This window comes from Harpia harpyja, chromosome Z, assembly GCF_026419915.1.
Source record: "Harpia harpyja isolate bHarHar1 chromosome Z, bHarHar1 primary haplotype, whole genome shotgun sequence".
In the NCBI taxonomy this organism is placed as follows: domain Eukaryota; kingdom Metazoa; phylum Chordata; class Aves; order Accipitriformes; family Accipitridae; genus Harpia; species Harpia harpyja.
Window position 1 is genome coordinate 16,797,367 of NC_068969.1, and position 25,538 is coordinate 16,822,904.

Sequence of the window (25,538 nt, forward strand, 5' to 3'; positions counted from 1 at the left end):
CCATTGTTATCCTGCCAATAGTGGCTAGAAGCAGGGTATAACTCCAAAGAGAAGTTGTGTCCTTCTTTGGAAGAAGGCACGCTCTCCTCAGTTTCTTTTTCGAGTAGGCCAAATGTAGCTTCTGAACTATTGCTTCAGTTGCCATCAAAGCAGATGGTTATAACAAATATTTCAAGAAATGTATGATGAGAGGATAACTGGTCTTTTCCAGCAGAGACTGTCAGATCCAGAAGGGGCAGATCCAGGTTATGGCATTTCCTTACCTTTCTCAGGCTGGTTGTACCAAAAGGAAGGTTGTTCTGGCTGAGGCCTGTTGGGTCGTGTTTCCATGAAGGTGGAGGGGGCCAAATGCTTTAGCATTTGCTGATGTTTCATTTAAAATGATACCAGCTGGAGCAGCTTGAAAGACATGATGAATCTGCACATTTTCTATGCAGTAGCCAAAGTAGGAATGTGCTTAAATCCTGCCTATATCCAGGGCTAAGCACCTTTCTCTAGGGAGCATTTTGGATTCACGCTCTCTTGAAATTAGGATCATAAGCCCTTTCTTTCAAAAAGGGAGCAAAGGTCAATCTTTGCTTTCAAAACCCAGGAGGTGGCAATGGTTCTGGTTCCCTTTTTGTCATTAGCAGAGCTGTTATCCGCTAGACTGCTCACCACATGTGTGGGAGACTTCAACCCAGCTATCCTCCTTCCTGAGGGGATTAATGCCCATAATTCTTTCCATCAGAGTGAATTTTGTAATCACCAGGCTGTTGACTAGTATGAGGTGGTGTTGCTGTCAGGAAGACAGACTGAACACGATGGTATAGCCCAACACAGAGATATTAGATGACTGAGGACTAAGACGTTGAAGGAAATAATCCATAAAAGCAAGCTAGTAGTTTCAGAAGTGCAAGAGAAGAACATGCAAGATAATTTTGGCATTGCAGATCAGATTCTGTTCAAAGATGTATGAATGCCTTCCTAGTGATTTCCAAATTTTATTTGCAAGCTGGGAAAGAATTTGGACTTGAAAGTATAGGCAAACGGAAAAAAACAAATTGTGGAATAAAACAATCTGCTTCATAAACTGTTTTGGTGAGTTGCAAAAGGTAAATAGAAAAATTAATATCAAACATTGGGAAAAAGAGAAATTGGACACAAAATACGTTATCTATAAAGTGTGTGTGTATATGTATGTATTCATATATATATGTAAATTTTCAGTTGAGATATGAAAGTGGCTATATGTGTGCACAAAACATTAAGCCCAAAATGTTATCTCCCTTAATAGTATTTACAAAACTCCCAAGGTAACTTTTCTTATAATAATGTTTTAGCAGAGTCTTGGTATAAACAAGCATTCAGGCTTGCTTGTTGTTTTTTCTTTTGCAAAATGTTAGTGCACAATGTTTGAAAACCACGAGTTCTTTTTGGTTCTCTGACTTTTGCCTTTATTTTTAATAAAAATTTAAATGTTGATTATATATGGAGAGAATTGAACTAATAAGAGAGGTAAGGCAGATAAGTTGGATTTTATAACTTTAATAAAGATTGGCTTGTAAGAGATGAGAGTAAACCAAAGCCATGCTAATAATAACTACAAGTATGCACCTGTGATTTTATGGTTCATTGTAATTATTTTCACTTCAGTTTCATTTCAGTGTCACTTTGGCAGTTATGGGTTGGGTTGTTTTGTTGGTTTTTTTCATTTTTGAGATCTGCTTGTGGTTTTGGTATATGTGTGTGTGTGTGTGTGTATATATGTGTAAAGTTAGGATGGTGTTGAACAATAACATATCCTGAAATAAAATTGTGCGCATATATATTAAAATAAAATATATGGGAAATTTAAAAAAAAAAGGTCATGAATTTGAAATTTAATTTTAAAAGTACCTAAATTGTACTTGAGCTGCAGACACTTGGCCCGGATTGGAATAGGAGGATATTTACAGTCAGATTTTCTGTTAAAGCTTTTCTTTCCTGTTATGTGAAAGACTTGCACAAACAGGAGCAACTGACAGTAACTATAGTTTATGTCACCAAACAAATCGAAGGAAATAGCTGAAGAGCTGCTGTTTTCAAATGTTTATGTTAATGAAGTCTGTCCTTGTCTTGCAAGCTCTTGAAGGGGTTTTGAACTTTTACTAGTCCTCTCAAATGTTGGCGTGATGTCATGTGATGTCATGATAATACAGGTAACGAATTTCCTAAAGACTGGATTATTCTTATCAAATCTTTATTTGTAATTGCGTCTTTATGGAGTCTGTTCCCCATCGTGTCTTTCTAGGACTGGCCTACTAAATTTGGCACAGAGAGTTACAACTCTAAGACGGCCATTTTGCAACCTGCATTTTCTTCTCTTTCTGCTAGTATCAGTGAGTATAATTGCTATTCTGTATCTTTTTTCTGGTGGTGGTTCTCCTTGTTGCTCTTCAGTGGAGGTGGATGCTGTGAGAATGTGTTGCTCCCTTGGAGAGGCCTCTTAAAGTTATTCGGCAAGTATAGCCATCTTTAAATAAGCAGTTGTTCTCTGTTAGCGTCTGTGCAGGTGGTGGTGTTTAAGCAGCTGCAATACTGTCATTGCTTGGGGAAAAATAAGTAACGGGTAGCCCTAGCACAAGACAGCTTCTAGTAGGTATGGGTACGGTACAGGCCTGTTTGTTGTGGTCGAGAAATGTATTACAGTAATTCACATCAAGATGTGAAATTTTTTTTTGACAAAGCTATAGAAATAGGAAAATACTACTTTAACTGTGTGTCACTGTAGTTAAAGAAGAATGATTTCTGCTAATCCAGTTGTCAGCAGGGCCCAGACTTTGCTAGGCTCCATTATCCTATTTGTTGAGAAAGGAAGAAAGAGTCATTGGAAATTCCATGATCTCTTTTGCCAAAAATCATCTGATGTCAAGTCAAAGATCTTCCCAGGCAAGTGTCTTTGTCAGGAGGAATGTTGAGACTGTGATATAGCTGTCTGTTGTTATCGGAGAGCTTAAAGCTTAAGAGTGAAATTTTCTTTAGAAATACTTCAAAAATAGAAAATGTAACCGAGAGTTTATGCACATAAATATAATATTGGAGGATATATAAAGAAAAAACTCACTTTTATGTGGTCATATTTTGCAAAGATTTACTTTAATATTTTCAGATTAATTTTTGACTTTTAATTTTTCTTGCCATTTGGCAAGTATTTTTCTGTGTTTCTAGTGCTTCACCAGCTCTTCTTTGTGCACCATCTCTGATACCAACAGGAAAGTGCATAGTTTTGCTGCAGGGCAGTGGGGCCAACTTCATTTTTATATTTGTGCTCACACCACAATAATGACATTTTATTATCTCAGGAACATGACTTGAATTTTTAAAGTGGTAGGAATATCATGTATACTCTTGCTTGGTTTATTTGTAAGTACAAAACACTACATATGGAAGGAGTGCCTACTCTGTTCCAGCTGAGCTTCCTAAACTTTGTTAGATAAAAAAATCCATACATTATTAAGGATCCTAAGTTTCTGAAAATCAGACTGCTCAGTCTCCTGTAGTTTTGAGATAAAGTTTTAATTAATTGCACACAGGCAGGACAACAGGGTCTGTATTGAATGAAATTAGGGAGGAGGAAGTATGGAGACGCCAGTGCAATTGCTTAAAGATCTGAAAGACATGGTGCATAAACAAGTGCCAAAAGAAGGCAATTCTTTAAGTAAGAGGGGACTGAGAGAGTGAGAAGACATATATCGAAGAGCATTGCAAAGCTGGGGGGCTTATGGCAGGTAGGGGAAGAAATAGATCAAATTGCAGCAAAGATGATTTAGCATGGACAAACACAGTTTTCTAGTGGAAGTATTGAAAAGTTGGAATAATCACCTGCGGGGACAGTGGTGCTTCCATCCTCTGAGGTCTTTAAGAACAGGTTTGATTACCTGTATTGTTCCCACCAGATAGTTTAGTTATCATGCCCTGGGGCTGAGTGATGGATTGTCTGACCTTTGGAGGTTCCTTCCATCTCTCCTTTGGTTAACAGACCTCTACACATTGCACAGATTTTAATAGGATCAGAGTATGTAATGGGTACATGCTGAAACCTATTTCCACCTCTGTGACCTGTTTAACAGTTCTATTTCAACTGGAATTTGTTATATCTGTAAGAAAGGCTATGGTAGTTGTCAAGTAAAAGTTATATTTTTCAATGGGTTTGTTTTTTGGCAGGGTGTTTCTTCTCCAGGACCATGCTATAGCGAGTATAGTCCTCCTCCCATTTAAATACTCTTCTCTGCTGTAATGTTGCATCCAGGCCAGTTGTTGAATTGTTATTCTACTTGGAAAAAAATAAGAGGATTCGTGGAGTGCCTTGTAGGGAAGAAGTGTGGCCTGAGTGTGTATTGGAATGAGCAATTGTTCCAGCTGGCTGCGTGCATGCATGAGGTACGAATTGCTGATTTCAGTAGACTACGGCTTGACATTTGGTTCATATGTAGGTAGCCATGTTCAACAGCAAGCTTTGTAATCCCACTGAATTTCATTTTATCTGTGAATATGTATCCTCTCAGGAAAAATTAATTTCTTAGTGGGACTAGCAGTAAGAGTAGGTATATTGTGTTACCTGGTGGTTGTGTGTCTATTGCAATGATAAATGTGAGAATAAATCTTGTGTTTTTATAATGCTTCATTACCAGTCTTCTTGACCATGAGCAGAAGAGTGAGGAAACTGGAGAACTGATTTCTTCACAAGACATTATTAACCATAGCTAATAAATGATTTTAATAGCTAAAGAGTATGCTAGCACTTACTTAGACAGCTGTAGCTTCATATCTGTGTATGGTTTGCAGAGAAGGTAACTGCTACTGGGAATACGTTAAAATGCAAATTATTATATTCTCCAGGTAAATAATAACAAAAAAATCCGTTCTTTTATTCAGTTAAAGAGTATCTAGTGGTTGGTTGATTAATGCTTGAGTATTGAGTGCCCTATTAATAGCTACTTTAAGTAGTAGTAGTTAGAAAAACAGATTATTTTTATATAGTATAATAAATAGTCGTGAATTAATATAATATATAAATATTTACAAAATTTACAGTGTGTAAGAAGTGTTGTTGGCTTGGGTAGGCTTTTGTAGACATTTAAGCCACTGGTATATTTGGGTCAGTACGAATGCATTTCTGAAAATGAAAATGTTAAGGTTTTTAATTTAAGTTGATGCCACTAGAAAGACATTTTTCATCTCTAAGTCATTAATGTTAAAGCTTTGTCAGCATTTTTACACAGGTAGTCTTTGAAAGGTGACTGTTGCATCTTCAGCTGATGATGAAATTTTGTATAGAGTTTCTTAGCATGGCCTAGCATATTTCTTAGCAAACAATCTGTAACACAGGATTTATTTTAAAAGCAGCATAGTGCTATTTTATATGTATTTTCCCCACGTGTACAACTTAAGTGTTTATAACAAAACGCAATTGCAGTTTTTGGAGAAAAGCAGAGAGACATGGGCCAAATGCTCATAAGTCAGAAGGCGTGTTAAGAAGAGAAACCCAAATAATTTAATTTTTTAAGCTAGTTGTAACTTTCTAGAATGTGAGTTCTTGGTTTTTTTTGGGGTGGGATTAACATTTCTCTCGTTGCTCTAACATTTTTCTCCTTCTTGTTACCAATACTGTGTTTCATGTGAGGCGGTGTGCTCTGACTCTAGATGGCAGTCACTGGTAGGTAAAGGGAAGGATTGTTCTGGTTGCTTGGCTGGGACCCTGCAAGTCTCTGCACCAGTTGGCTTCTCCAGCTGGAATTTTTATGGTGTTGGACAGCAATGAAAGTGTCACCTCAGCTTCTCTCCCTTCTGAACTGCAACAGAGATACTATGAAGAAAGAAACGAAAAAAAGGGCAAAAAATAAGAGAAACTGAGAAAATGTTGCAGTGAAACATGCACAAGAGAGCTTTAGTGATGCCGACAATAGTGAAGAGATTTCTTTTATATCAGCAAGACTTTGTCCTAGATTAACAGAAATAAATTTGTTTATAATGGGAGAAATACCAGTTTCCCACTAAATTAAGTTTCAAAGACTAAAATAGATTGACCAAGGTGCAACCAGGGATAATAGGAGTGGAGGAATGTGTGATTGTAATCTCATTTTAACAAATGAGGATTTCCTCACAGTCACATGGGCATGTGTTGCTGGAGAAATAGTTCTTTTTGCTTAAGACATTGTGTCTTCCACTAGCCGCTGCCCCCCATCCTCCCTTTCCAGTGTCCATCCTCTCCTCTTAATTTCTAAACTCCTTCCCATAATTTTACAGGTAATACCTTTCCTTCATACCTGTTAGCAATCTGTCTCTTGACTCTCCACTCTGTCTCTTCTCTTTAAAGCAGGATAAGCTTTGACTTTTTTCCTCACCCTTTCTTCGTATAGGTGCTGTTTGCCTTCCTAACTCGTCACTACTAAACAGTTTGATGTAACATTGCAGTTAGAAAAGGCAGCAGCGCTCCAGCAAAGGAACAACAGTTTCTCAGCACTTACTGCATAGGGATGATTGCAGTTCATGAGATGAATACTGCTTGATAAGAAAGCTATTGTTGTAATAAATACAGTTCAAAACCAGGGATTAATATATATATTTTATTGATCTCTGGCTTCAAACGCAGTGCCAAATTACAGTCTTGTTTATGTATGTGCAAATCCCAAGAAACTCTTCGGAAAGCGCTGGAGTCACTCTGGATTTACAGAGGTATACTTAAAATCAAGTCTTGGCCTTCAGTTTCAATAATATGAAAATGATTTACTGTTACATTGCTTATTGTATTAACTACCAGCTTTAGTAAAGGGGCTGTGATCCTGCAAGGGCTTTGAAAATATTCTGCAAGACATTTTTTTGCACTAAAAAAGAGTAACTGAAAATCAGATGATCTTGATTTTTGCATAATAGAACCCTAGCAACAAGCTTTTCATTTCTTAATGTACTAGTTTAACCGTGGAAAACTGCTGATTTTTGAAAGAAAAGGTGCCTTAGTTGCAGAAGAATGAAAAATCAACGAAAGCTTTAATTAGGTCTTTATTTTTACATGTTTATAGTGAAAAATACTCACGGGCATTTTATGCCGAGTTTTACAATTCACAGTCAAGTGCATTTCCAGAGCCAATTTGAGAAATCTGGTGTATCGTTTGTGAGTGAAAGCTTTCTGAGAGTTAGCAGTAATCTAGTACAGTTTTCTGTGTGAAGTTCATGTGCAAGAAAGACAAGATAGAGATAATTTTGGTATTATGTCAAGATTATGTATTAGGATGACAGGTATCACAGTCCCTAATAGATTGCACAGTGCAGAGATAATGAAGAGTGATGCTTTCTGTTCGTAACCCTGCCTTGGGCCTGGTAAGTAACTGTGGGCAAATCACTCCTTCTTCCTCAATTTCTCTGTCTGTAAAAATGACGATAATGATGTGGATTATTTTGTGTTTCATTTTGAGATCTAAAGGGAGTACATAGAAATGAAGCGGTAGGAACATGATGGGAAATATAAGGTGGTAAAATAAGCATCTGTATTACAGACAGCTTTGTACTGGCAACTGATTATAAAATTATTGATTCTACTGTTCTTTCCTGTTGAGGGTATTACTATGTACTTGTTCACAGAATTGTAGAAAAAAAAAATCTTGCTATTTCTTATACTAGCCTATCTTTCAGCTTCTCATTCAGAATTTACCGTAAGGTTATTCTGCTTTTATTCTTGCCCATTACCATCTCCGTGAGGGACAGTTAAAGCTGTAGTTAATGGAGGATAAGGACAGCAAAGGTCTGTCTGTCTTTCTTTTCTCTATCTCCTCCCTTTCTATCTCTCTGTTTCTCTTTGGCCATTGAAAATGTAGGTCATATTGCATCACCATAAAATGGAACAGTCAGAAAGGTGTTTGAAAAATGCTGACATCCTTAGCCTGGGGTGCATGCCAGTGTCCTTTGTTTACATTGAGAATAGTGTTGTACCTGTGTAAGAGCCAGCATCTCTGTTAAGGTTAGTGGTATGGTACCTAAATTATGAGTCAGATTTTAAGATGACTTTCATCTGCCTGCAGTAATTTAAAATTAGACAGATAAAATGCAACCACTCACAATAATGATATACATGGGGAGCTAATTTGAAATCTTTAATCTGCAATAACTGTGATGGTGTAGTTTGAATAATATTACCTTTAACAGAGAAGCTTAGTAATAAATTTTGCGAATCATGTTAATCATGTACTCTGCATTGTCTTGATTAGCTGTGCCTTTCTGTCTTGAAAATTATGTTTATTTTACACATTTGTATATTTGTTTTAACATTACTGTTTTACTTCATGCACCCTTTTAAATGAGCCAATCGGGATGTTATTTATTTAAAAAAATGGAAAATCCTGATGTCCAGTGTCTTACTGCTTGCTACCAGTCTTTTGTTGTTTGTGTTTCTGATGTAATACAAGTTGTAATTGGTATGAAATGTTCCTGTGGCATAAAATGCAGAACATATCTTTTTCTTCCCTACAGTTGTATATAAATACCATTTTTAAAGGAATGTATAAATATAATTTCAACTGTCCTTATTTATCTTAGATGCAGTAAGCTAATGTGTTTTATGGATTGAACTTTCAAATGGTGGTATAAATCATACTGCAAGATGCAGGTCTTTTGAAATATAAGACAAGATACTCGCTTATAGAATATCTTTCATTATTTCTGAAAGCAAGTATTTTTTTAACCTGTTCTATGCTTTATGTGGTTGTACTTAAACAGTTGAAGTGCAATATGCAAAGGCTTCTTGTGACTTTGTTAATCTTACTGCTAAAGAAGACTTCTAGTTAAAACAGAAATTGTTGGAAGATAAAACTAAAATTAGTGATAACATGGTTTGTTGAGCAAAATAATGAATGCAGATCTTCTCCTGTTGCCATTAGACAAAGGAAAATGATAGTAGTCAAAGTTAAGACCCCTCAAGTGCACTTTGCCGTGCATAATTATTCTGCAATTTTTATCAGTTTATTTAGAATTATCCAAAAGGTGGTGTCACTTCTCCATTGACTAAGATACTAGTTATTTAGCAACTAAGATACTAGTTATTTAAGTTTGGCCCTTCTCATTATCTATGAAGATACCTATGCATGTTTGAAACGGTTTCAAAATAACTCATATCATTATTATATTTTGCACCGAATATTCTGTTGCATTTGTGTTTGCACAAATAATAGTAAATATTTGGGTAATTCTGAGAAATATTTTATATTGGTATATGTAGGAGCTATGTGAAATCTTGAGATGCTGCAATTTTGTAATTGGTATTTACAGAAGTTTGGTATCTAATCTCTGTTTGAAGTGTGTAGCTGGTATTTATTTTTTAATCTGTGAAGATGTAGAGAATTGTGTCTCCCAAAGAGAATAGGAGGGCCAATTCTGTATTGGTAGAGCTTAGAGTTCTTAGACCACCTTTGACCCCCTGAGATTCTGTAGTTGGCGGGTCCTGAGTCAGTCTCCAGCGCAAATGAGATCAGCCTGAGAATTGCTCTGATTTACTCTTACTAGCAGCCCTTAGCCTTCTGCCAGCCAGGTCGTGTTTCTTCAACACACTCCTCCTGCACCCAGTTTTCCAAGGGGCAGAATAAGACCTCATTAGGTTATCCCCATAAACAAAATGTCTAAATGGAGCCCAGTATTGGGGTGATTATACCTAGCATGTCCAAATCTTTGTTTATATAAATGTAGACATTGTATTTTATCTTAGATTTGGATTTTAGTAGATAACAAAGGAGAAAGAATGTTCTAAAGTTTAGGCACATTCTTTGGTACCTATTTCTGACAGCTGAAAAGTTAAAGGAGTTTTGTTACCTGAGGCATTAGTTTTGATACTTTCAAAAGTTAGGGATGCTTTATCACATACATTTACATTTCCTGTATTTTAATGAGTTGCTTTGTAATTATAATTTTCATGTAAGTATGTTTCCCTTAAATGGATAATACACATTAGTCATCATAACTATGCCTTTATTATATAAGTCTATGTAGATACAATTTTGACTGAGATACAGCTTTTGCTCTGCCAGGCTGTGGTTTCCTGTCTTGCATATCAGTAACTTCTCGAAGTACTAAATAGCAACCAAGTTTCCTTTATAGTCAGGCATCAAGAGTGACATTTTGCCAAGTCTGCTTCACTGGTTTGAAAATGCAGGCCTTTTTCCATTTTCTTGGATTGCTGCTTTGACTATTTTTGTCATCTTTCCATCTTTGAACTAGCGCTCTCTTTTCCAGGCTACCAAAGTGCTTACCTTCTGGAGAGAGAGCTCCTCCTGACTTATTCTCAATCATCCGATCGCTTCCTCGCATTACTCTTTGCTGACAGTTGTGGTTGTAATTGACCTGCTGTAAATTCTCAACAAGAATCATTCCTGTTCTTTGCCACCCATTATCCAGAGAAAGAGTTCTCTTTAAAGGGTCGTTAAGTTGTCACTTTACTCTTTTGAAACTTATTCTCTTAACTTCCTTCAGACTCAGCTCCAGATGTAATCCCTACAGCAAAATTCACAGGTGGTGACATAGTACGCTCTGATCTCTCCTATATAGGAATAAAAGTTTTGCTGATACTTCCTTCACCCTCATCTGGTCCGGTTTTTGTACTTACCACTTATTGCCTTATTTCTAGATTTTTAAGTCTTTGGAGACGTCTTCTGGTTTATAAGTAGTTTTTGTTTTCATTTCTGCATGAAGCAATGGAACTTGCTTTTTATGTAACAAATAACATTTATGTCAGGATAAAAGAAAGAGCATTTTGCACATAGAACTCTCATATCCGCTAAAGAAATTGGGGTAGAGATGGAGTGAGTTATTTCCACAGCAGGGAGGTCATATGCTTGAAGGGATCGGGACTTTGAGGATAAACATTGAATGATCTGTGAAGGGTATGGTCCGTATGAATTCAGTCTCCTGTCCTAAACAAACAAAGGAGAAAAAGGATTTTTAACAAGCAGTACATTGCCTTTCCCAGTAAGCAGCAGCAAGAGTTGAAGAGAAGGTTTTATACTGTAGTATTCAATGAGATTTGTATGTGTAACAAGGAAATACAATGTTTTCTGAGACTTTGACTAGTGTAGAAATTTGTTAACAATCAGTTTTATTAACCATAAGGCAGAACAATGACTGCAGAGGAGAGAGAAAATAATACTGGACTTGCTTTCAAGTGTTGTCCACTGAAGACAAGAAAATTTTGGATTTTATGGAGTAACTAGAATACACTTAAGCTCGGATGTGCTTCTTAGGATCAAGTATGTTACTGAGCAGAGTAAAGCTTAGAAATAGTAAATATATCTGTAACTGATCTCAGTCAAGATAGTGTCAGCTGCTAAGCTGCAGTTTAAAAGAAAAGAAAAAAAAGGGGTTTATCCTCACTGCATAAGAAAACTTTAAAGACATGAACTCAGTTTGCAGACAGCTTCCCAGAGGAGCAGCAGAAGCCAGGAAAAGCTTCGTTCTGCACCTTCCAGTGGGGCAGAGCCCTACAGCCTGTGGGACGGCTTGGATGCCCTCTTGGACTGCATTCCTCTTGTCTGGACTTTAATCCTTGGAGGGGAAAAAAATAGTTTTCTCTGAAGTGTCACCCAGTCCCAGCGCTAGATTGGCTTATTTATATCTAGCTTCATGACTTTTTAGTAGATGAAAAAAAATCACCAGTTTAATTTCAAAGCACTTATAAAAATCAGTTGTTTGTTCTTTAATATAACCTGTGCACAAGGATGGTTGAAATTTTTTTTAACAGGGCTTTGGTTTAGCTTTAACCAATTAGGCATTGGTTTATGTTAAACCAAAGCAAACTGGGCTTAAATTTGATTTATATAAACAGTAAGTTTATAAGCACTGAATGAAAGGATTTTAAAAACCTGAGCTTGATATGATAAAAGTTCCTTTTGTGAGAAAGGCCTCAATCTGTACATCTCTGTTAATTTTTGTTAAATTCTTCATCAGCGATACAGTAATAGTCACTAACAACTATTACATGAGGGATCATTTTTAGCTATCCATGTTCTATGACATGGTGGTAAAAATGTCGATGACTGTGTACCGAGAGCCCCTGTTGTTGGAGTTGTGCTATATTCTAGAAAAATCCTGTGTAGGAATCCAGCGCTGTTGTGTTACCAGCTTGTGATACAGACACAACCGTCTGCTTGGAAATCTGGTCAGTAATAGTCGATGTAAGTGCAGTAACTGGGCTGAAGATTGAGATTTCATCCAATGCATACCTTTCTGGTAATGTCAGGCTGCCATTTAAAGAGCTGCTCTGTACATGAGAGTCCATAACAGCTCTCTGCTTACCTTTCAATTTTAAATCCATTGCAGAAACTGTATTTGTAAAATTGATAAAATGCTTCGTATTAGTTTTTAAATAGATACATTTATAATTATTAAATGGAGATAAGGTTTCAAATGTCTTACTGCTGTACTCTTTTTTGTTTTCTTTCAGAATTAATCAGGTACAAGTTAGAGAAAGCTTCCAAAATCTGAACAGATGAAGATCAATTGATAAATCAACCCAGCGATTCACCATACTTTCAAGGTACTGTGACATGCTTACTCAAATATTTTCCTTAAGCATAATATTCACATACTTTAGATGTGAGAAGCGTGGAGAACAGGATATTAGCAGGGTTGCAAAGCAAGTCTGAAGTGTTACCAGATGCAGTGGGGAGACTTTTTTTTTTTTTAAAATGCAGGTGTTTAATATATGTTTCAGTGGGAAGTAAAGCGACTTTACAATCAACTTAAAGGGATTTCAATGCATGGAACAGTCAAACTTAAAAAGATAAAAGTAAGTTGAATTATATCTCCCAATCACTTAGATGAAGTGATTTGAACTAGTAAGATGTGACAAGCAATATTTTTAATTTATTTATTATATTTTAGAAGAAGTAAACTTCTTTTTCTGAATAATTATTTTTGTCTATTTCCACGTTTTCATGATACTTTAAAGCATTTGTAGGCTGTTAGGCTCTGGTATATACCATAGCCTACCAGCTGCATCAGTTTTGTTATCTTACAAGTTCAGAAAGTAGAATTGCAAACTAAGGTAAAGACTGCACAGTTGCCTAACACAGTGGGGTTATTCTCCATGACTAGTGTTCCTGGCAGAACAATAGGAAAAAGAGAAAGTGATGATAATAAATTGAAATTTTGGCTAAAAAGCTGCTAGTGCAGATTATTTTATCAGGTACTGCTAATTCATTGAAACAATATCTCTTTCTTTCTCGGTTTCCCTTGCATTTATCTCTATTCTTTATCATCACGTGCATTTCACCATTTTGTATATTTTTGCTTGACATCACAAAAGAAAAGACTTCACTCTAAGTTTGCATTTTTCTTATGCACAGACTTGAAGAATCTAGTCTGTTATAGCCTGGCTAGTATTTGCTGTGCAAATCATCTTTTAATATATTTAAAAATGGATTGCAGCAGAAAGGGCCATTACAGTTAGCATGGAGCTGGTCTGCAGAACTTATTTAAGTGGCAGAGCTAACCTGGGCTCAGGAAGAGCGAGGAATGTTTGTCATGGCGTGGCTCCTGCAGTATGTAACATTGGAAGCTGTAGTATCTGAAGTTTCTGTAACAAAATGCTTCCCTGGATTTTCCAGCAGCCTGAGAATTGGCTATATTAGTGAACCCACAGTACCTGGGGTTGCAAAAATTGGCATTGTTCTTATCTACTTCCTTGCTCCTCGTCACTAAATAGGGCCACAACATCTATCAGATTTCCATAGAATCACAGGAAGGTCTAGATTGGAAGAATCCTCTAGACATCATCCGGTCCAGCCTTCTGTTGAAAGCAGGTTATCCGAGGCCTGGTCAAGCCAAGTGTTAAATATTTCCAGCAAGGGAAAGTCCACCATTTCTCTGGGCAACCTGTTCCAATATTTAATTGTTCTCACAGTGAATATTTTTTTCTTGTATCCAGACAGAACTTCTGAAGCAACTTGTGCCTGTTGCCTCTTGCCCCGTCACTGTGTTGCTTGTGAAGAAAGTACCTCCATCTTCTCTATAATTATGTTTTACTTATTGGAAGACTGTGATTACATCCCACCTGAGCCTTCTCTTCTTTAGGCCGAGCAAACCCAATTCCTTAGCATTTCTTCAGTAAGTTTTCCAACCTTCTAATCACTTTGTTGGCCCTCTGCTGGACCCTGTCCAGTTTTTAATGTGTCTCTTGAACTGGCCCAGTCTTCCAGCCTGTCAGAGTCTCTGTATACGGTGACACTTCCTTCGGGTGTATCTATGTGTCTTCCAAGTTTCGTGTCATCTGCAGACTTGGTGAGGATGCATTTATTCCCATCATCCAGATCATTTTAAAAGATAGTGAATAGGATTGAGCCTGGTATTGACCTCCAGGGAACTCCGTTTGTGACTGATTGCCAGTTTGATTTTGAGCCATTACCACCCTTTGAGCACAGCAGTTCAGCCAGTTTGCCAGCAATCTCATGGTTCACATCCATGGCTTTTCAAACTAACTCTTTTAGAACCCTTGCATGCATCCTGTCAGGTCCTGTAGACCTGTCCATGTTCAATTTGTGTGATATTTTGTTGCTAACTTGGTAAGCATGTGGTCAGTGCAGGTAGCATCAGGAAGCAGCAATCAAACGTGAGAAGAATGGTATGAATTTAAATTTGCTTGTGCCAGGGTTCTCAGGATCCTTGATTTGATGTTAATCAGCATGTCAAGCTTCTGAGGGTATTAGGACTCAGGCAGCTTCACATCATAGGTAGGGATCATTGTTGTCTCAAGGAACTCTTGGGCCCTGTGGGCTGTGCTTGGACCCAGAGTGTTCTGCCTCAATGGATTGCCAAGGAGCCATGTAAACAAGCTGGCAAGAAACCAGGCAGGGTTACGAAACCTTGCGTGGTAGTTAGCTTCCATCAGAAGATCGTTGCTGTCAAACTGTTCCCATTAAGTGCTTTGATTTCAATAAATGGAAATTCAGCACTAATGTTTTGTTACAATTGACCTGAACAGCTGTGTATTTTAATCATTCTAAATTTTAATATCATATTCTCTGTGTATAGATGAGAATTTAAAAGGTCATACCCATTTCTGATTCCTCTGATTAAAATGATTCATCTGCATAGTTAGGTTGCCGAAATTGTTTTAACATTTCCAAATTCAAAAGGTGATTTCAATACCTTATGTAAAATTAATAAACATTAGTCTGATTTCCAAATCATTAACTGGATGTATTTTGTGTAGTTTTACCTATTTACCTTTAACACTTGAAAACTTTGTGTCACTATTCAGTGCTTTCTCTGTAAAACTCTCTTCAAGAACTGACAGTACTTAGTGACATCTAAGCAGGGCAAAGATCTGTGTTCCTGTATTCCTTATGCTCCTTATTGTGCTTTAGACCACTGTGTCATCAATTCTTGCAGAAATTTGACTTGCATATAATAAAGTAAAGAAGGAAGTGGTTGCAATGTTTTGCTAGGTACTGTATACTTTATTAACACATGGAAATGTCATTGGCTTATAATTTGGTTCTAAAAATGTTATACTATCATCAGTATAGTCATTGTGATGTTTGGATAAACGTATAGGGGCATCTGTTGCATCCTCATCCTAATGCAGAATTCTTGGCAGATTTACTTATATTTATTAGCCTCCATTCCCCCATTCCTTCTCCTCAGAAAAGGATGCTTTAAGTTAGTCTTCTAATCTTAACAATATTGTTCTTTGCCCTGGTACAGGTGGTTTATAGTAGGTATCCACAATAATTTCATATTCCAGTATTTAATGTAGCTGTATACCAGCACTTCTGAGCATCTTCGGCTCCCCGTTTGAAGTGTTACTCATAAATAAAATTATACACATCAACCTGTTCCCAGGATCTGTGGGAAAAAGGATAATAGACTGGCATGGTTTGTTGTATAATTTTTTATTGTGTGCTGCTCATGATTATTATTCTGCAGGATCACAGTCCTGTGTATAGTTATAAAGGGAGAAGTTGCTTGATTTCATTGGAGGGGAGAGCGAACTACAGATTACCATAATGCGTTTTTCTTAATGTACTAATATTTTTCCATAGTGGGGCTTAAATGAAATGGTCTGTTTTGTTATGGCTGGATAGTTATCTCATCATCCGGACATCCTGATTCATATGAACTTTTTATCTCTTGCTTCCGTACTTGCCCAATTACATTCTTATACTTCTCATACTGGAGACATATCTTAAAATGCACAAGAGGTACTCCCAGTTCTACTGCTGTCAGCAGGAGCTGATGGGAGGGTCAGGACTTCACTTCAGCATATCAGCTACTTGAGTTGTCATTTCATCCTGAATCTCATCTACCAGCAAGTTTTCACTAATAATATTTGTTCTTAGTTTTTAAGCCCTTCTTAATAATTTCATACCTTTTGGCTAGAGTTAACTTATTTGATTTCCTCTAATGCTGTAATGCCCCTCACATCTTTTCCTTGACAGACTTTTTTGTGAATTCACTATTTTTCTTTCTTCTGAGTACTGATAAAGTGACACCCTTGTAGGTTCTCCCTGTCTCTCCCTTCGCACTTCAATTCTTGTATCCTTTCACTTTCATTGCAGAAAATGATTGGTGAATCATATCACTGTACTTCTGTTCTTAAAAGAGTTCGGCTGCAGACTCATCCTTCCTTCTTCATTCCAGTTAAGAGCTATTATATCTCAGGTTCTGTATGGAGGCTGTCTTACAGATTCTAACTGAACAGCTGAGGTAGGTGTTCCCTGTTTGAACAGCTTTCCCGGACCACCTGGCAAAAGAATGAAACCTGCCAGTACAGGTGAAAAAATGCCTGCAGTGTCATGCCGCAAAATAACCATCCTCTGCAGTTTTAAGCAGTTGCATGCTGTTTGTAGGCACACATTTAATCATAGTATTGCCAACCATGTTTAATACATTGTTAAATCTATTTATGGAGCTTTAAAACTGTGGGTTATCCTTTTTTGTATGTTTTGTTTCCTCTTTCTTGACTCCTTTCTTTCTTTCCTTTTGCAGTCTGTGTTATATTTTTTGTTTGTTTATGCTTTCTTCGTCCCATTATTTGGCTGTTTTCTCTGCATCATCCACTGTTTCCTGCCTCACATTTTTCCTTCTCCACTTTCTATCCGAGCTTTACTTAGCTCCTCGTTGTTTGTTCTCTCAGTTCTCTGAATACCTGTTCTCATTCACATGTACGAGCAGTCTATGGTTATTCACACACTGTCTCAGTCCCAATGCTACTTCTTGGGCTGTTTTGCTTCCTCAGTTAAGATTCCTCAGTTAAGCCCTTTGAACTGGTAGCATTTCTGGACCCATTTTTGTTCTCTTAAAGGAGCATTGGCTTCTAGGCAGTGCCTTCCACACTTGTGTGTTCTGCCAGCTCCTGACCAGATTCATCCCACTTAATTCTGGGTGCCTAATGCAGGTGCCTAATTTATGTGTATGGTCATCCTTGACTACTTCCATGGTCAGTGGGAAGAGAACGGCTTCTTCAAAAAGTGCTTTGGACCGGGAGGGACCAAATTGATCCCAAAAGTATCCCCGGGTCTCCGCTGATTGCCAGGGGAGCTTTGGATGACCATATTCCTGACCTGGATGCCTCGGATTTGTAATAGTCACCTCTGTTCAAAGTCTACAGCTTGTACATGTGTTTTCAATTCTGATCTCCTTCTAACATGATGGATTTTCAGGGTTTCCCCTATTTTTCCCTAAAATCATCAATGCATGCATGTATAGCACTATGGAAACAATTTAAGAGAATTGAACTTGTGTGCTTAAAAAAACCCAAACACATATTCGACCTAGTGGGAAAAGAAAATTCTCTCCACCTCCAGTCCTTGTAAAATTAGTTTTTCACCTGCCCCTATTCCTGCTCTCTGACTAATCGGCCTTGTGCATTGAACTGATGAACTGATCTTGCTGCTGCCACTTTCCTCCCTCTACTGGAATACTGATGTATTCACGACACAGTGGGAAAATACCTTACTAGTGGAAGAAGGTTTACTAAAGGACAGCCTGAGGCCCAGACTGCAGAATTAGATCTTGAGTGGGAATATATAGGAAAGAAAGAAAAGCTGTGAGAGAGGGAGGGGAAAAAATGCAACAACCAGTTTGAAAGAGCAAAAACGAGCAAGAAAGGGGATAAAGTTGTATGAAGTAAGTGATGTGTGCTTTACCTGTTTGGCTGGCACTTTTAAAGCAAGAGGCGCTTTTGAGTAACTTGATGAGTATCAACCTTAGAAACTGAAAATTCAGTAATATATTGGCTTGTTAAAGTAGTTAGCTAATCAACGTGATTTTGCCAAATTAAGCCATTTTACTTTTGCGTAATTTGACATACGTACATGAGTAATATTTAAAGAAAAGAATCATGTGATGTGTGAACATTAAATTGATATTCCATGGTAAAATCTGTCACTATTAAAAGGTAGATGATGGTGTTCTATGGCTCTGTTTGGTCACCCATCACTGCATTTGCTTTATGATCTAAGTAAAATAAATAATAGAAAAAGCCTTTACGAATTTCATGGACACTCGGATGTATGGAGGATTCTTTTTCAAACTGCAGCTGAGGCAGCTTTCTGACAGCCTTCTCCAGAACAAAGGAGAGCTGTATGCATGAAGTTTGTAACATAAAGCAGAATATTTGACACAGAGAATGTTGTTCTGTCTGTAACTTGCCTTATCCTATGGCTGGAGTCTGAATTCAGCTATGGACTCCATTTGTGGAGTACTTGAAGAACTAAGCTTGAAAGAAATCAGTCATAGATTTTTTTCCTGTCTGGCTTCTACACCACAAAAAAAGCTTAGGTTCTGTTCAGAAATTCTTTAGCACCTGACTGACATTTTTCTTCCAGTGACGTTCTTAGCTTTAATTAGAAGTAGCTTTCTGTATTTTAAAGTATACTGTTTGATAATTAATCAAACAATAATGCCCTCCATTCATCATTTATCTTCAGACGCTGGTTCCATAAACACCTTTACTCATGCTCAGACTAAGATGAAGAGTTATTTCACTGTTTTGGGAAGCTACAGTACAGTTAAGAGCAAGTGTAACCGTCTGAAAGATCAGGGCCCAGCTCAAGAAATTGATAGCCTTTGTTAATTAATCCTGCTACAACTGTCTGCAGCAGAAGTCATTGTTGCTCTCTTTATCTAAATCTCGTGGTGCTTGCCTTTTATTAAGGAGTTAAGTTAGACTTGCAGTGATCAAGAGGAGAGAAAAGTCTCACTAGCTGTTCTGTATTAGATCTACAATTTTACAAGATACATTCTCAGTGTGACATGAATTATCAGTTGGGTGGAACGCTGAAACTATTATAATTACAACCTATCCCATCTCATACGATGATTGTCTGATGAGCTTGTATTTATACATCTTTTATGTGCATAAATTTGGAAAGAAACATCTATAGCTTGTATAGTTCCACACTTTAAATGAAAATAGCAAAGCCTTAGCTAAGCCCGCACGTATACACCTCTGCAGGACTGGGACCGCGTGGTCTGAACAAATTTATTTACAGTTTTGATTTCTGCTGTCTAGTTTTGCAAATACACGTATGGGATTTGCGAGCAGTTGCACTGATGGCATGAGTCCCATGCTCTCGAGCTTACGCGTGGGCTGAGTACCTATAGAAGGCAGCAGATCAGATTTATGTATGTTTTTGCCTGTTCATCGAGGATGTTATTACTGACAGTGGCATCGAGCGTGGCCAGAAATCTTTGCAGATCATGGCCTGCAAGTTTGACATTGCTACTTGAACATTTTAGTCGATTGGAGAGAAAACCCTGCAATAAATGGATTCTAAACCCAGATATTTTTTTTTTTATCAAATAACTTGATTTTGCAAAGCTTAAACTTTGTTGCTAAGAGTTTTCAGGCACGAAAGCATCCTTTAACCCTCGCTTTTAACACCGCTCGACGTCATCCCGAAGTTGAGGCAAAACAAACAAAAAAGCTGTTGTTTAAAAAGAACTACGCCCCCCCCCCCCCCCCCCCCCCGGGAGACAGGTTACGAGGATAACGAAGGCAGCGGCGAGCAGGAAACTCGCTCCGGGCGGGCGGCGTCCGTGTCGTCCCCCCCCCTTGGGGGGGGGGGACGACACGGACGCCGCCCGCCCGGAGCGAGTTTCCTGCTCGCCGCTGCCTTTAAGGAGGCGCCGGGTTTAAGGTGGACCGGCCAGGAGGGGCGGGGCGCGCTAAGCCCGGCTCCGCCCCGCCGCGTCGCGTCGCTGGTCCGCCCCCCCCTCCCCTTCCCGGGGCAGCGGGTGCCAGGCGGGGTTGTGATGCGGCCGTTGTTTTTGTAGGGTCGCGGGCCGCGGTGAGGAGAGAGAAAGGCGGCCCATGGAGCCGGGGAGCGCCTGGCGGGCGGCGTAGCCCTGCTCTCTTCACCCACCCCCCACCCCTTCCACCTCCCCCCTTCCGTCGCTTTGTTAGCGCAAACACACAAACGCGCCTCACCTACACGGTGAAGAGGAAGGGAGCGCTCCCCGTACAATAATGGGCAGCCGGCTGCTGCCCCCCAGGCCGCCGCAGAGGTGAGTCGACGCCGCCCCCCCAGGGCCGCAGGTTCCCCGCGGGGAGGAGAGCGAGCGGACTGACAGCCGCCGCGGCGCTTCCTTAAAAGCGCGGCGCCACCTTAAGCGCCCGATGACTTTTTTCTCGTTACATTATAGCAGCGGAAAGAATGTCGGCGCGGGCCGCGGGTGACGTCAGAAGGGAGCAGCGCAGCGCGGCGGCGGCCAGGCAGCGGCAGCGGCGGCCCCGCCACGGCGAAGGAGGCGGAGGCGGAGGAGGCGGGAGCGGCGCCGGCCCCGCCGCCACCGCAGCGGCAATGGCGGCCGTCGGGGAGCGCAGGTCCCTGCCCAGCCCCGAGGCGATGCTGGGGCAGCCCTGGAGCCACTGGGTCGATGCTGCTAAACTTCACGGGAACGACGGTGAGCGGCCGTGTCCTCCCCGCCCCCCCCCCCCCCCAACCCCTTCTACCGGCCCGGCCCCCGCTCCCCGCCGGGCTGGGGGGTGCCCCGGGGCGCGGCCCCGCCGCGGGAGGGAACCGCGGGGCGCCGGTCGGACGCGGCGGGGTGCCCGGCAGGAGGGCGCCGCGGGTCCCGGGCCCGGGGCGGGCGGAGGTTGGGTCCGTTCCCCGCCCACCCCCATCCAACGTCGCGGCCGAGTTCGTTGTCCGGTACGCGGCCCCCGAGAGCGGAGGCGCCCCCCGGCCTGGGGCTCGGGAGCGGCGCGGAGCGGGCAGCGCTTGCCCCAGTTCCTGTAATCCGGGACACGGTGCGAGGAGAGGTCTGAGCCGGTCCCCGGAGGCCGGCACCTCCTGCCCTCGATTCAGCCCGGGCTTGGGGCCGGGGCGGGGGGGCAGAGCTCCAGCCTCAGGTGAGGCATCCCCCTCCGCTGACAGCGGCTCGGGCGGCCCCGGCCCCGCAGCCCCCTCCGGGGGACGGGACGGGACGGCAGCTCTCGGTCTCTCTGAAGCCGTGTTTACTGGCGCAGCGGGTAGGAGAGCGTGTCCCCGATGGGCTGGTTTGTTCCTGTAGGGGAACGGGTTACCGGTCAGTCCGACTTCTGCGCTGACGGAGATCTTGTGGCTTTTTGCTTTTAGGAACAGCATTAGAAGAAAGTTTCAAGGAATACGGAAGAAACCGAGAAGCGATGCGACTTTGCCGAGAAGGTGAGTGCTATTCGTTCTTGAAGAAAAGCGCACGGAGAAGTTTTACTGCTCGTAACTAGGTACGAGAGGACGTGCACGGGAAAGAGAAAGGAAACTTCAATCCCGTCGCTTTGGATTTGGGACTTGCGGCCTGTCAGTGAGTGGCGTTATTAGCATTATTATTAAATTAATGTATAATCTCAAAGCTACAAGGTAGGGCATAGGTTACTTAGTGTCTTTACTGGGTTTATAGTTGGATTTTTTTTTTTTTTTAGACTATAAATAGTCCCAAGGAAACTGTGTGACCAGCACTGATAATATCTTCTCTTGAGCTAAAGCATTTTGATTCTTAATATAATCCATGTCAGTATTTGAACACTGATCCCTTTCTCTGTCATGTCAAGGTGTTATGTTTATTTCTTAGTGTACTGCTAAACGACAGTGACCTTTCACCTGTGATTAGCAAAAGCCCATTAATGGCCCACTTTGTTTCAAGAGTAGCAATGCTACTTGAAGTTGTAAGCAGATGATGAATGAAAGCTATAGATTATTGGTGACTTTGTAACAGGGAGTGGAAAAAAACAGCCATGGGTCTGGTTTGTGATGTTCAATTTTTTGTTTGTTTGTTTTTCCAGTTTAACAATTGTTTTATAGTAGAGAAATGTTCTAAAACTTTCTTAATATTGTTGGAACTAGCTTGGTTCCATCAGACTTTCTGAGACGTGTGCCACAGAATAGGCCTCGTTGTTTTAAATACTAAATCAGTTAGACCCGAGTCATTTATTTGATGCTCTTAGAAATGGAAGACCGAGTTTGTAAACTTGGTTTATGATCACAGAACACAGGACTTGCCAGGGACCTTAGGAGATGATCTGATTCAGCACTTACCTACTTGTGAGCTACAAACAGCAAATGAAACCTAAAGCAAGGCGGCACGGGCTAGTAGGATTGGGAGGCAGTGATCCATATTGAGGCTGAATCAAAATGTCTGTTTATTGTAGAATTCCTAGTGTTGCTCAAATTTGGAAAAAATCAGTTTCTAGGGCCAGAGTCGGTGGTCACTGACCTGTAAGAAAGATGTAATAGACAGCTATACTGCAGCATTCAGAATCACTTGTGCCATTTTGCCATCTTCTAAGTGTATGTATGAGTGAGTTCTTAGGTATTTGAAAAATCACTTTATGACTTCATTGCTGAGTTCCAATCTAACAGTTATGTTGGATATTTAATTTATTTTTCTGAATAGGCAAATCATTCAAGTGCTAAAACAGCATTTATAACAATAAGCACACACATTATCCTAGTAAAGATTTTACTAATAAGGATTTTCAAACATTCTTTCTTATTTCTACCTCTTAAAATGCAAGCATCTGAGGTTTCCAGATTTTAAAGATTAGCTGGCAGGGTGAAGAAGGTTTCCAGATTTTAAAGATTAGCTGGCAGGGTGAAGAATAATCTTTTTTTTTCTCCCCCCCCCGCCCCCTTCTGGAGAGAGATCATGAAACTGTTTATGCATAGGCTGACCACTGAGGCACAGCTTCTCTGCACTGACTCCAACCATGTGAATGATTTGTAGGGTTATGAATTGAAGGAAGTTCATAAAACACTTTGAGAATTAAACGTGAAACTTAGTAGCTCTGTCAGGCTTCCAGAAGTCTATTTATTTTGGTTGTTCTATGACATATGAATGAGACACTAACTTGGCGTATACCTGTAGCTAGTCTGTAGGGACCTCAGCCTACTGCAAAATAAAGCAAAAGTAGTATTAATTAAATTTGCACTTAAAGAACTAGGGGAGCAGCAAAACATGCCAGCATATGTATGTGTTGCGTTATCAAATAAAATTTTGAGAATACTGTAACTGATTGGTTTTCCCAGGAAGAATTTTGCATTCAAAATTGAGGAACAAACATTTATTAAATAATGGGACTGTCTAAACTGTGGATCTTAACACAGAAGGGTGAACTGAAGGTGCAAATTTTGTCTAATCAACTCTAACCTCAAGATTTTTGTCATGGAACCACACAGTATTTTAAATATGGCTAAGAACAGAACTCGTTGTGTAAGGAAGTTATTTCTCTACAGATTGGGAGTTGACTCAGAGGCCCAACTTCACAAAAGAACTTCAAGGTTATTTAGGCTAATTTAACCTTGCATTGCAACTCTTCCAGTTTGCATAAAAGAATTAAATATTCATGGCCTGGAGAGGGAGCGAAGGAGGGAACATGACTTTACAGCCCACTTACTAGAACTGGGTTCAAAACCAAGAACTATTTTCTTTATTTAACAATTGCCAGCTTTCAGGTCAGGCTCCCACCGGCCTGTGTACCCACTGGGTTATGGGTTGTAGTTGTTTTCCTTTCCCACATGCTGTTTCTCTGTGTCTTCTAGTGGGAATAGCTTTGTCGTCAGCCTGCCTGGTGGCAAGGGGTGGATTTCAGTCTTGCAAGCAGTAGAGTTTGGGTCTCCTGAATAAAGAGTGAATATTCCTGTTGTTGTAACACTGTATTAAACAGGGGCTTAGCATTACCAACTTCTCCTTTCGTTATGCTTTAAAGGAGAAGAAGGATGCCTGTTATTCTTTTAAAGAAATAAAGGATGTGTAATTCCAGGACTACATTTGCAAGCTGTGGAGGGAGGCAGGATTTCAGGCACACCTTTGTCACTGGCATTTCCTATTTGCTGATCAGGCAGCTCCTCTCTCAGCATGCTGGTGGTTGTGAAGCCTGATGAGTCCTTAATACCTGTCAGTGATGCCAGTTCCATGTAGGGATCAGGAAACTAAAATTAGTTCATAGTCTCAAACACGTTTTTCTGTATCTAACCCTCCTTGACATAACCAAGCTCACATTGAAGTAAGAACTAGAAATTGGATTTGGGCTTCCCAAACTCCCAATGTTTGTCTCTCATAATTCCCTGTTTCTTTTTCACTGCTCTTATATGCTTTCTATTCTGCTAATCCGTAATATGCAGTCATTCCTGCTGGGATACTCGCAGACCTTCACAAAAGTGAGAAACTGTCTGGGTGCTTTCCTGCATGTTGCTTTTTGAGGCAGTAACAGTCCACTCTGAGCTTTGATGTAGAAATTAGAGCTGCAGGTGTAAGGTACAGGCCCAATGGACTTGGCTTGCTTTTGGTACAGAAAATCCCCAACAGATGGAAATGAGAAAGGGGCATACATCATTATGGGAAAATTTTACTTTAAAGTATGCTTTAAAATTGACTTTGACTTTGTACACTGAAATCTTCTTGTGATGAGCAATACTATCAATATAAGAGCGTGTTAGAAGCAATTGTACTTCAGTTACTTTCACATGTAGTTCACGTGACAGAATCTTTTAGCTCATACAGTTGCTTAATTACTGCTTGTGAACCAGCTAAAGGTGTGATTCCCGTGCCACACAGCAGGTATATGAAGCAAGTATAGCATGTTGCATTATAATTTGTAAACGCGTTCTAAAACAGCGAGGCAGAAAATCTAGTCCTCTCCATGCATTTTTTTCTTATATTTTAAAATGAAACTTCACTGAAGTGCATCTATCAAACTTCTTTGTGTGATATTGGGACCGTGTGCCATCAGATGCAACCAACGTGCTCGCATCCACTCTCTTCATCTTGGAGATGCAGCAGGTCTCAAAAGGAGATTGATGTGTCTCTAGTATCTGATACTTTTTCATTTGAAGAAAATGATTCATAGTGTCAAACTTTGTGATCAGTGCTTGAAACATTTCAGCAAACAAGTTTGTTTTTCAGGAGATTCTTGCTAACCTGTGTTGAATTTGGTTTGCTTTTAAAAAATTTTCTAGCCCGTTATTGTTGTGAAGATGATCTCTAAATAGAACTGTATTTGTAAGCATAGAGTTCATTCCTGGTAACTTTGACAGGCTTCAAGAGAGTGAGCTTTTGCT

At 39.9% G+C, this 25,538-nt stretch overlaps 1 protein-coding gene across 5 annotated transcripts in view; it reads left to right on the forward strand.

Annotated features, from left to right (window-relative positions):
- ATXN7 (ataxin 7) overlaps nucleotides 1–25,538 on the forward strand; it is a 91,111-nt gene that overhangs the window by 6,153 nt on the left and 59,420 nt on the right. For 2 of the 5 annotated variants that reach the window (XM_052778353.1, XM_052778349.1), the window contains 4 exons: nucleotides 2,273–2,360; nucleotides 12,440–12,532; nucleotides 20,647–20,907; nucleotides 21,582–21,650. In XM_052778353.1, coding sequence (XP_052634313.1) covers nucleotides 20,658–20,907; nucleotides 21,582–21,650 — 319 coding nt within the window. In that variant the 5' untranslated portion in view covers nucleotides 2,273–2,360; nucleotides 12,440–12,532; nucleotides 20,647–20,657. Of the gene's footprint in view, nucleotides 1–2,272; nucleotides 2,361–12,439; nucleotides 12,533–20,383; nucleotides 20,509–20,646; nucleotides 20,908–21,581; nucleotides 21,651–25,538 lie in introns of those variants that run through there. The other 3 variants (XM_052778352.1, XM_052778350.1, XM_052778351.1) reach the window with 3 other exon arrangements.